At 39.4% G+C, this 12,042-nt stretch overlaps 1 protein-coding gene across 2 annotated transcripts in view; it reads right to left on the reverse strand.

Moving 5' to 3' along the window:
* Positions 1-902: 902 nt before the first annotated feature.
* The window catches only part of LOC111660378 (single-stranded DNA-binding protein 2), a 50,971-nt gene continuing 39,831 nt past the window's right edge, over positions 903-12,042 (reverse strand). For both annotated transcript variants that reach the window (XM_023413638.2, XM_023413639.2), the window contains exons 5-17: positions 9,267-9,356; positions 7,489-7,548; positions 7,308-7,374; positions 5,899-5,969; positions 5,733-5,800; positions 4,986-5,034; positions 4,868-4,903; positions 4,721-4,775; positions 4,564-4,634; positions 4,375-4,453; positions 4,210-4,238; positions 4,018-4,116; positions 903-3,284 (exon numbers count right to left, since the gene is read on the reverse strand). In XM_023413638.2, coding sequence (XP_023269406.1) covers positions 3,255-3,284; positions 4,018-4,116; positions 4,210-4,238; positions 4,375-4,453; positions 4,564-4,634; positions 4,721-4,775; positions 4,868-4,903; positions 4,986-5,034; positions 5,733-5,800; positions 5,899-5,969; positions 7,308-7,374; positions 7,489-7,548; positions 9,267-9,356 — 804 coding nt within the window. In that variant the 3' untranslated portion in view covers positions 903-3,254. The remainder of the gene's footprint in view (positions 3,285-4,017; positions 4,117-4,209; positions 4,239-4,374; positions 4,454-4,563; positions 4,635-4,720; positions 4,776-4,867; positions 4,904-4,985; positions 5,035-5,732; positions 5,801-5,898; positions 5,970-7,307; positions 7,375-7,488; positions 7,549-9,266; positions 9,357-12,042) is intronic.

Consider the following 12,042-nt stretch of genomic DNA (forward strand, 5'->3'; position numbering starts at 1 on the left):
GGTGGGGGGGGTGGGGGTGAGAGAAAGACTATATTTCCAAGTTTCTCCTCTATTTGCATTTCTTATGCAGAATATAGGGATGAATATTTCAAATGTGCTAAATGTTTATTGCATGTGTTTGTGTGTAAGAAAGACACTTTTTTGATGCTATATCACAGTGTTACACAAGAGAAATGCTGTGGTCTTTGTGGTTCTGCCAGAGGCTCACTCACATTCCCTCCCCGCTGTCCTGTTCTGTTACGCAAGATGAATTATTCTTTCTGTGGGTGATTGTGGTCTCCACTCTCTCTGTGTTTGTGCTGTGTGTTTGAGGGTTGAGAGGGAAAGAGAGATACACTCATGCAATATGCAAAGATCATAATCTGAAGTGTACATATGTTATATAACCTACATGCAGCATTGACATGAATGCAGTTTAGAGAAAGTGAGTAAATATGTAAATAGAACTGCAGTGACTATGCTGTTTATTAAAGTCTTTTCTTTTGAACTCTCCGACTCATATAAGAAGGTGTCTGCTGCTGGGTATAAAAATGTGGCCACTACAGTACAGTGGTTGGCTCTCAGATTAAAACCTTGCACTTCCATGTCTGTACACTAAATATGAAGCTATAGCTAAGAATGCAACTGCAAAATCTGTAATGTTAGTTTAATGTACAGATGAGAAAGTGGTATCAATCTTCATAAACTATTCCTTTAATGCTTGTTCACTATGTCCCTCCTCCTCTTTCAGAACAACTTTATTTATACAGGCAGGAACAACGCTCATACCTGGAAGTTATCTAGCTTCCCTAGAGCTATGGTTCGTGGTAACATAACTCTATCTACAAACACACTGAAATACACCTTCAAGTGACTGCGTTCATGTCCATATACTCGCAAATGAAAAGAGTTGACACTTTGACTAAGGGAAGAGAAGCTTTATACCAGCATATTCAAAACTCATGAAATACTTCTCTGTATTTACAAAAACATAATACAAGAATAAAAAAGAGAAAATTAACACATCACAAATGGAGTCCCACATACTGCCACAAAACAGAAAACATGATCCGATGTACAAATGCATCTTCTTGTACTCCCACTCATGGCTTCAATCTAAAAAAAAAAAACCACAAAATAAAAATCTCTGTTCAGTTGTGATGGTGCATCATCAGTCCATCGCTCCCTTTTGCGATAATTCCAGATTTTTCTTTAAATAATAACAATAATATCAAATACACATACAAGACAGAGGAGCTACATTTGTGAGCTGTACACTTTGCAGTAAGGGAGGGGAAAGGAGAATGTTCACAGGCATGTTGATCTTTTATACATGATGATAATACATCTTGGGCAGTGAAAAAAGTTGAAAACATTGATTAAAAACAAGCTTATCTTAGCTTTCTGTACCAACCAACCTTTCATATCACACTGAGATCACAGTTTATCCAAGGACTATTAAGTATGAGTGACCAAAGTGACAAGTTTGTGTCTCACCGTTTACCACCATTAATTTGTCTTTGATTTCTCTCTCATTTTAACATTTTATGTTAAGTAAACTGTGACGTAACCTGATAAATCATTTGCATCAAGGTTTAAACAACTAGAGTTGAGAGAGGCCTCAGCAAACAAAAAAAACAAACAATATGACCACAGGTTTCCCCCCTTGTTAGAAAAAATCTTTACATAAGAAAAATCAATTATGTTTTGCTGTCCCCAACTTAAACTTTGTCCTGTGGTTGGGCAGTCAACAGAATGTAAAATCTTTCAATGGACTCTTGGTTTACCACTACAGTCTGAATTGCAACAAAGGCCTGCTGAATGCAGAAGGATCACTTACTCGTAAAAAACAAAAAAAAATGGGCAGACTTTCAGTCTGTCCAGTGCTATTAGGTATTAACCTTTGTGCAAACAATCTTCTCCAGTGTTATCCTCACTGCTATCCCCAATTAAATTACAGTTAAGGACTGATCTCATTTGACTTAAAGGGAGACTATGTAACTTTTGAAAGAAGAAACAACAAATTCTTTGGCTTACAAATGGAAAGTTGAATTCATAAATAATAAAATACACCATTGCTCAATTCAATACACTCAGGGTTTTTGTGTCTACAGCCTAACTTGGTCTGGTATGACCAGTAACTTTTGGTTGCTAAATGTTAGCTAGTGTTACAAACTTTATCTGCTCTATAATGGACATTACCAAGCCACTTCACAGACTTCCTTTTCTGGTTTCACTATGCTTAAGCATTATCATTATCATTTATCATTATCCTGTAATTGTCACTTGTGGCAATAGTGGCTACTGTTCAAAAGTTACGTAGTGTCACTTTAAGCCTTTAACAAAGCTATTTTTTCCTAATAACCATTCAACGTGCTGAAGCCTTTCTTTCAATTCTTATTAAAGTCTGAACAAAGAACTGATTTTGATCTGCACTTCATATGCCTCTTCAGGCCTTGCAAATGTAATAGAGGTGAGGCAGAGTGAGAGATTTTACATTTTCCACATTTCTGACTGAGATTGTGATGGAAATTAAAAAAAAACTTCTTAGACCCATAGTATAAAACATAAAACACAATGTAAGTGGTCATAAAGATTTAGACAACAACAAGAGTTGAAAAGACTTTACAAATATTTGCAGAAGCTTCAATTAAAACCTCGTGGTAATATGATTATGATGTCTCTCAAATTCTCTTCCACTTATGGACAAAGTAATTTGTCAGGTAAAGACAAAAGATGTTCCATGTGACAATCAGCTGGATAAAATTTTTTTTTACCATCAATCAAAAAGTGTCTATATCTCTTTAAATTCTTGGAAATTTAAACTTTAGGATAAATAGGATACTGGCCTTTTGTATTTGGGCAAGAACTCCGTGACATGATGCAAAAGGCAGAAACATCTGTCTGTGACTGCAGTGTGTGCACAGTCTCATACACACCGTATGCAAATATACAAAGAGTTCTCCTCCAGGTTTTTTCAATTTGGTTCCTTTGTACAGTCTCATAGTTGCAGAGGAAGAACTGATGAATGTAGCAGAGTCACCACTTAGAACGGGAGAAGAAACAGGAGAGAAGAGACGTGGACAGAAACCATGGAGGGGTGGGAGAGGGGAGGTGGGGGGGGGGTAGAAGGACAGACCGTGGGCTACTGTCCTGACTAGGTAGGTGGTGGTGGAGGAAGTCACTGGCCTAGATGACATCACACCCAGTCTCTCTGCTTTTTCACCAATCCACACCAGTTTACTGAGCGACTGACCAACCCGCTTCCCAAGCCTTCACACGCTCATCGTCATGTTTGGAGAATACTGCAGAAATTGAATGGGGAGAAATAAATTGTCAATATATGGGAGAGAGTGACAAAACCAGTTTTCTAGTTAACACTGATTGTACACTAACATCCTGAATTAGAAATCTCTTCAAATTGCAATGGATTAAGTCAAATAATTTCCATCAAAGTGGGCACCTGAAACTCTCTTATATGTTGAAGGTATAATTCAACATTTTCGGGAACTTTTTTTTATTTATTTCTTGTCAAGAATAAGATGAGAAGATACAACTCACACGTCTGTACATCAAATATGAAGGTACAGCTAACAGCTGCTTAGTTTAGCTTAGTATCAAGACTGGAAACAGAAACAAAATCCACTAGCAGCACCTGTAAAGGTCTAAAGTATAGTTAAGTATAGTAAACCTAAAAGTGTTGTTATCATAGTGTGGTTGCCAAGCAACCACTTGAAAGTCACTGCTCTCATCCAAGAGATTTGGACAAAATGCCTGTGAAACCATGGCTTGTTGTTTAAACTTATGTTTAATCATCATTAAACAAATGATATAATGTTTAGTCAAATGAAGACGTGCTAATAATGTCTTTTAAATTGTTGGTTTCCAGTGTTTATGCTAAGCTAAGCTAATTGGCTGCTGGCTGTAGCTTCATATTTAGCATATAGATTTATGAGTGGTATCTTCTCATTGTGCATTTCCCAGAATGTCAAACCACTCCTTCAAATCAGCCCATACAGTAGCTGTCAACCAACTTACACTTTCATTCTGAAAAGGGTTAAGGAAGTTTCCTCCCATCTCTCCATCCTCCCTGGGGGTTCCCGGCTGGTTACTCATACTTAGGTTACCAGGAGAGTTCTGCACAAAGGTAAATAAAACACAGCTTAATGGTAAGCCGCAAACCATCAGGCACAAACTGCAGGTTCAAAGTAAATAAATGGCGTCTCTTACCTTAGGGAGACTGTCCATATCACCTGATCCTGAGAGAGGGAACCCAAACGTGAAAAACACGCAAATCACCATCATCATATGATTGTTTGTTTTGCATCAATTAGGGAAAAAACATAACCAGAGATTTTTGTCAACGCAGCACCTACAAGCAACATGTTCCTGTACCTAATGATCCATTCATGTGATGGGGCTCCATTCCAGCCATTCCCCCTAATGGACCATCGCCGCCCGCACTCATAGGGAACTGAGAACATACAGAAATGACAGTGATATACAAAATTTACTATCAACAAAATAACAAATAAATAAAAACAGCACTCATATTTGACATTAAATGGAGGGAAAAAGTCTCACATTTGGTCGGCTTCCACCTGGAGGGACTGTGTTTATCATCGTGTACATGTTGTCGCCGGAGTTGGTTGAATCTGACATAACAAATGGAGAAACAATAAGAGGATAAAGAGCAAAACAAATGTATATACTTACATACAGATGCATACACAGAGCTTACCTGCTGGACTTGGCATTATTGGGGTCCCAGGTGGCCCTCCGCCTCCTGGAGGTCCCTGAAATGTTTCAGTTTCCATAAGATTCATTCATGAACTAATGAAAAACAGCCTATAGAGCAACTGTTTAAACTCAAACATAAAGTACATACCACATAACTTCCTGGAGATGCAGAAGAGTAAGGGGTCTACAAAAATACAGAAGGAAATCATGAAAGAAATGAAATAACTGTTAAACTGTCTGTTGGGTTTCGTTGTTAGAGCACTTACTGAATTGGAGTTTGGAGGATTTGGCCAGGGTCTACCCCCACCAGGTCCCCTGGAACACGAACACACACACACACACACACACACACACACACACACACACACACACACACACACACACTTTAGTTTTCTTCTTTTGGCAAGCTTCTTTGTTTCCAATTCATTTGGGCAGTGTTGGCAACAACAAAGTCTCCCTTTGCCAGAGAGAGGTGATGGGAACAACAACAACAAAAAAAAACATACAATATAAGACGAAATATAGGACAGCTTAAGCTCCACTTCCGAACCCCTAAGTACTAAAAACATATTGTAAAGTTGTAATTAAAAGCTACATAAAGGAAATTGTACTGTATCTACTGAGCTGACAGATTAAGGATGTTTGGGGTTTAAGTTGTCTTTCTGAGTGACAGAAATGTGAGAGAGGTGAGAAAGTGGATTTCTTTTCTTTTTAACTTATGTACACAAGTAACCACTTTGTATGCCTCTCTCTCTCTCTCTCTCTCTCTCTCTCCCTCTCTGGCTCTCTCTCTCTCTCACACACTCTCTCACTCTCTCTCTGTGTGTGGCTCAGACTTAGGTAACTTTTGAGGACAAATTTCAGATGAAAGACCTGTTAAATGGGGACAGCTTGTCCGACTGGGGACAAAAGCTGTGTCCCTATTGGAGAAAGCCAGATTTTTGGGTCAATGGTTAGGGTAAATCTGTGTAATTTCCCCAAAAGTGACAAAGGTTAGTGTAGATACCACTTACATGTTCATGCCAGGCATCCCAGGACCAACCAGGGCATTCAGTGGTGGTCTCATTCCACCTCCGTAGTTCTTAAAAAAACACAAACGTGCCTTTAGTTGTGTTTATAAGAGAGTAATGATTGGAACCAATTTTTGTAAATATCCCTGCAATTCATCTAGTTCCATACCTGGGGCCCCAGCGGTACCATGCCTCTGGGTGGAGTCATCCGCTGCATCGGTCCTCCCATATTTGGATGTCCTGAAAAACAGAAAAACAGTCAAACTACGACCAATATTATTTTTCCGAACAGTGTATTCAGGATTCAGGACTTGTCAGACTCTGGGACTTTTCATGGCCATTTTAGGTGTATGTTCCTTTTGACACGTTTTTATCTGGACACTGTAGTATTTCAAATCCCAAGAATGGCATGTATTTTTGAGATGATGAGACCTGTGCGTCTGGCACAAACCACTAACATTTACAGCTGCTATAATCACACAATTTTCTCATTCTAGTGTTGAGCCAAACAGTAACTGAACAGCCAGAGTCTATAACATATGCATAATTTATGTGTTGTCTAGAGGAATGAGTAGTTTGTGTAAATTGGGATTTAGTTAAAGGATATGAAGAGATATTTTTATGTGACGTCAATGAAGTCTTCTTGCTAGATTACCACACAAAACTAACTATTGAAAACACATAAAGATGACATACTGTTGTACCTTCATTACAATGAATGGGCAGGTCTATTTCATTCATCTGATCTCATCAAAAATAGCAAAAGTGTAGAAAACCTTTTCCCAGAGCATGCTCTGTGATCTCCATGAATAGCAGTTGTTTTATAATAAATGACGGCAACCATGCTCATTTTAATGAAGAAAAACATCAGCCAGTGCATCACTGTGGCTCTTTACTGTGTTTTTTACCATGCTAGTGACTAGTGAGTTGGATTGCCTGCAATGAAATTTGGTAGATATTATGGTCCCCAGAGGATGAATCCTCATGACTTTTCCTCTAGTGCACCCATGATAGTGACATTTGTGATTTTGAGTGAAATATTTCAACATCTACAAGAATAATGGGCACAAATTTTGGTACAGACATGGAAGACATGTTTACACAAGATGACATGTAATAAGTTTGGTGATTCCACAACCTTTCGTATAGCGTCACCATCAGGTCAAAATTTTAATTATGACCAAATACTTGCAAAACTAAAGACATTCCTGGTAGTAGCTGTACTTTGAGTTCAGTGCTAATTAGCAAAAGTTTGCATGCTACGACATCAAAATAAGGTGGTGAAAAATAAAAAGATGTTAAAGATCAGCATCATCACTGTGCGCATGTTAGCATATTAACATGCTGAAATTAGCATTTAGGTCAAAGCACTGCTATGCCTAAGAGCAGCTTTACAGCCTTTATTGCTAGCTAGTTAATAGTTTTGAGATGTCAGTTCTTTGGTAAAAGCTCTATCAGGCTGTGGCTCCAGAGAAAATACCTTTTGGTTTAAAAGATGTATTTGGAAATGCTAGTTAGTCTTTAATAAACTAGGTGCAGTGTGTTCGTGTTTGTGTATACCAGTATGTCTATGTCTACCTTGCTGTCTTGTGGGGTCCATTCCACTTGGTAACATAGGCTGACTACCTGGGACTCCTCCAAGTCCCTACAGAGGAAAGAGGATCCATCACCAACATTGTCATCACCGTCACACATATACTGTCCATTTTTACTGTCGACAGTTCTGTTTGCTGCCTGCAGGAGTCAGCATGGCTCTTACCTGGTTGGGTAATCTGAGGGGTGGTCTGGGTCCTCCGGGATATCGAGGTGACATAAATGGCTAAAAAAAACAAACACCATAAATGTATGTCGAATCGCTCAGGGTTATACATACTACACACACAATCTATCACGTGCACATATTAAAACCTAGTACTTCTGTATTTTCATCAAAATTTTATTAAACTGAAAGAAAAATCAACCAAAAATCCTGAAAAAAACATAATGTCATGGGTCACCATGCCAGTCCTTCTTTCATAAACTCTTTCCCAGAAACAAAAGTAGTGTACAAACTGCACCATGGAGCACTATGGGAAGTTTTTTTTTTTTCACTCTCCAAAACAGGAAACCAACCAGAACTACTGCGTATGTCTTCTGGTGAGTTTTGGGCTCATTTTCCTTTAACAACAATTCCATGACAGCAGAGAGGGGAAGTCGACCGCATTTTCATTGGATTGCATTTATGGAAAAAGAATGAGGGAATAAAGGATGAGGTTTTTTAATAATGATGCCAGTGTATGTGTTAACTTTGTGGAATTTGGCAGCATGTGCGAGAAGCTCTTTTGCAGCTGTGAGTGGGTTTTCACTTGTCCTCGCCACAGACAGTAGCAATACTGTCGCTATGTCTGCTGAACTAATGCGCTGTGGTGAGAACAGTCAGTCTGCAGTGTTGGAGAGGCAATACTTCAACAAGCCACTAGAGAGCAATGGTCCACTTGTTTTGATCAGGGTCTTCGCTTTAGCCACCCCCCACCTCCTGTCCCATCTCCCAGCTGTGCTGAGGATCCATTAAAGGAAAACTGATACACTATTTTAGGTCTATTTGATTGCTATAATAATAATTATGAAATTAATAATAATGATAACTGAAAACCTTGCTTTTACATTAATAAATACATGCAACAACTGAACATAGAAAGTTTAGAAATTAGTAGGTGAGTCAGTGAATAAATTCATAAATTGACTCAATGAATCAATAAATGAAACATGTTTAAAGCTAGCTGTATAAAAACCTGTGCATATATATATTTACCAGCACAGGATGCATTATCAATCTCTCTCCAAAATTCAGCTATAACCTTCTCTCATCTGGTCCATATGCAATTCATTTTCTGAAACCTGAATGAAGAAGTGGCATTTGTTTAACCAATTGGTCTTGACAAGACCTTGTCTTCAAAGAACACTTGATCTTCAGACAGAGACGGAAAAGGCTGTTCAGGCCCGGTTTTGAGTTTTTTGAAAGAGCTGGGAAAAGCCTATGAAAGCTATTGATCTGTATGTCAGATGTGAGCGTCTGAGTTTGACTAATAATCAATGTACACCCGGCAGAGTCCTTCTGATGGAGAACAGAGATGATCAGGGACGAAGGTGCATGTCTGTGTTTTTGTCTGCGAGAGATTTCTTTCTCCTGTCACACCTCTCTCTCTCTGTTTTGGGAAACACACAGTGGTGCACCTACACACTGATACACACAGATTGTACACATATGTAAAGGTACTGTACACTCATGTATACTGGTAAGTTTGAGTGAGAGAGTGTTTTGATGAACAGTTTCACAAGTTAAATACTCACATTTGAAAAAAGGAGTAATACACCACAGCTCAACGTAAGGCAGGTTCCCTGGGATGAACAATGGGCCGTAATTTACTCAGTGTCCCTTAAATCTAAGTCTAAAGACCCAAATAATTCGCTCTCACACTTTCTGTGTGTGTGTGTGTGTGTGTGTGTGTGTGTGTGTGTGTGTTTGTGTATATGTATGTGTGTGTGTGGACTGTATACCTGAAAGAATCCTGGAGGGACTGGTCCCACTGGCATGCCCTCTCCTGGGGGAAGGTTTCCAAGGACTGGGCTGGGGGCTGCTGCAGCACTCTGAGAGAAACAAACGCACACACACACAAAAAGAGATTCAACTCAATCTAGTCTACAAAACTCACTTTAAAAGTACAAAAGCCACTTTAATTTTGACACACTGTTACAGATGAACCTACCCAACATATTACAAACGTTAAGCACATCAACAGTACAATAATACTTGGATGTTAATGCACAAGTAATAATGATCCAAAAATAAAAGAGACTTTTAATTGTAATTAAATATTACTATACTGCGGTATGGATACTTTTTACTTAACTAAAAGATGAATACTTCCCCCATCACTGTAGCTTTGTTGACACCAACAATACAAAATCTCTATTGAACTTGCCACCAGTGAAACAATACAAGAGTCATTAAAACAAAAACCAACAAAAACCAAAAAAATACAATCCAAGGGTCTTTCCCCATCTCTCTCTTACTGTCTCTACCTCAGTGGGATATTTCCTGTTTCAGCAGATGCCTTGCCATGCTGGCACAGGTTTATTTTTATACCTTGTGTTTTTTGTTGTGCTTGTCCCAGACAGGCGGCGCTGACACATTTCAGCACTGCCTCTGTCTGCTTCCTGTGGCATTGTACTCCGGACTAACCCGGAGTTACCACCCAGCACCGGCCCCTTCCTCATCCTCATTAGGAATAAAGAGCAGACAACATGCAGTGTGGGAGAGTGTATATCCATATATATGATAATGTGTGAGCAGTGAGCATGTAAAGCCAGCTTGCCTGTGTCTGTGTGTGTATTTTTTATTTTTATTTTTTCAGAATCTGCCCACTCTCTGTTCTATTTCTCTGATCTCTCGTCTCGCTTTCTCTTCCTCTCTGAAGGCATCGGGCTGGGTGTAAAGAGCTCCAGTGAAATTCACCCACAGTCTCTGAAGTTTCCGCCAGCTGACTTTTTAGGTCAGACAGGAACAAGGTTTAATCAGAGCTGAGATAAAAGCGGACTGACGACACTCCTGTATCCTCCTCTGCTCCACCCCACCACCCTCGCTATTCCCTCAACCCCCCCTCCACCCTTACTCCTTCATATCTCCCAATTGCAAATCTTCAGCAACAGGGAACAGAATGCTGTGCAGCTTTTTGACTCCATATTCTGCTGCAAACACAGTCTGTATTTGTCTCAGCAGATGAATGTACAGATGGACACAGATGGATATTGTATCTCCATGGTTCAGTGATGAGAGACTGGATTTGGTTGTGTGTTTGTGTGTGTGTGTGTGTGTGTGTGTGTGTGCGTCCGTGTAAGATTTTGTGAGAGTTTTCTCCCTTTCTTTCCCTTTTCCTTCTCACACCCTGGATTACCCAGAATGCCTTTACTCCCTGGCAGCCTGGAGGTCTGCTGAGTTTGCCTTCATGCACAGAGAGAGAGAGAGAGAGAGAGAGAGAGAGAGAGAGAGAGAGAGAGAGAGAGAGAGAGAGAGAGAGAGAGGGAGGGCAAGAAGAGAAAAGAGGACAAAGCCGAGATTATGAGTGCATGTATATATATGTATATGTGTGTGTGTGTGTGTGTGTGTGTGTGTGTGTCTGTCTGTGTGTGCGTGTGTGTGTGTGTGTGTGTGTGTGTGTGTGTGTGTGTGTGTGTCTGTGTGTGCATGTGGGAGTGAGTGTGTCAGTGCTCTAAATGTTTGTTTGTGTTGGAAAAGGAGAACTGGGGGAGGGAAAAAAAATCTACCTGACCTGCTGACAAAGCAGCATTTTCCAAATACAGCAACAAGAAAAAAATAAAAAATAAATAAACATAACACGCCAGGGTATCTCCCTGCCCCAAAACCAGCAACACGCTCCATATACAGAAAACAAAAACAACACTGGCAACAACACTAACTCCTCTGGTACTGGCAGCTTCTCTTGATTATGACAAATCAGATTGTTTCAAATGGCATTAGAAAAGTCCAGTTTGTTCTCAAGACACCTCTAAGTTGGAGGAGTCACATGGTTTGCATAATGATGCTTATGTAAAATTTCTATAGTACTATTCTGTGATCTGATTCATCATTAGCTGTTTTCCTTAATTTTTTACAGGGAAACAGCTACAACCAATTCCACCTATCAGCAGCTGTAAAGTACATTAATTTACATGTTGTTGAACAACATCTATCGCATGTCTGTCCACCCTGGAAGAAGGATCCCTCCTGTGTTGATGTTCCTGAGGTTTCTTCCTTTTTTCATCGCATTAAAGGGTTTCCTCATCTTAAAGGTCAAAGAGGTTGTTGTATTCTGTACAGATTGTAAAGTCCCTTGAGGAAACTTTGTGAGTTGTGAACCTGAGCTATATAAATAAAATTACGCATTTCCCAGAATGTCAAATTATTCTTTTAAGTTTGCAGGGTTTCAAGTAACTACAGTCCTAATGTAATACTAATATCTTGAAAATTTATCTTGAATATCTATCAAAAATTCTTGATTAACTCTGCTCCATTTAGTATTTTTTTTTCAATTAGCAACAGGCGTTGTCTCTGCAAAAAAAAAGGGGAAAAAAAGAAAAAAGAAGAACTGGAATAAAGATTTAAACAACACAAAGTGTGTCTGACAATGTTGCAAGGCTACCGTAAATGTGCAAAAGTTCATCCAGCCAATGCAGTGGTTCTAAAATATTACCATTGGCAAGGGTACTGCACCCTTGTTGACTTGGTGATCATAATAAATGCACAGTCAGCTGTTGGTTCACACCAGAAATGTAG

The sequence above is a fragment of the Seriola lalandi genome, unplaced genomic scaffold, assembly GCF_002814215.2.
Source record: "Seriola lalandi dorsalis isolate HSWRI2012SDOR001 ecotype SW California unplaced genomic scaffold, Sedor1 jcf7180002054517, whole genome shotgun sequence".
NCBI lineage: Eukaryota > Metazoa > Chordata > Actinopteri > Carangiformes > Carangidae > Seriola > Seriola lalandi.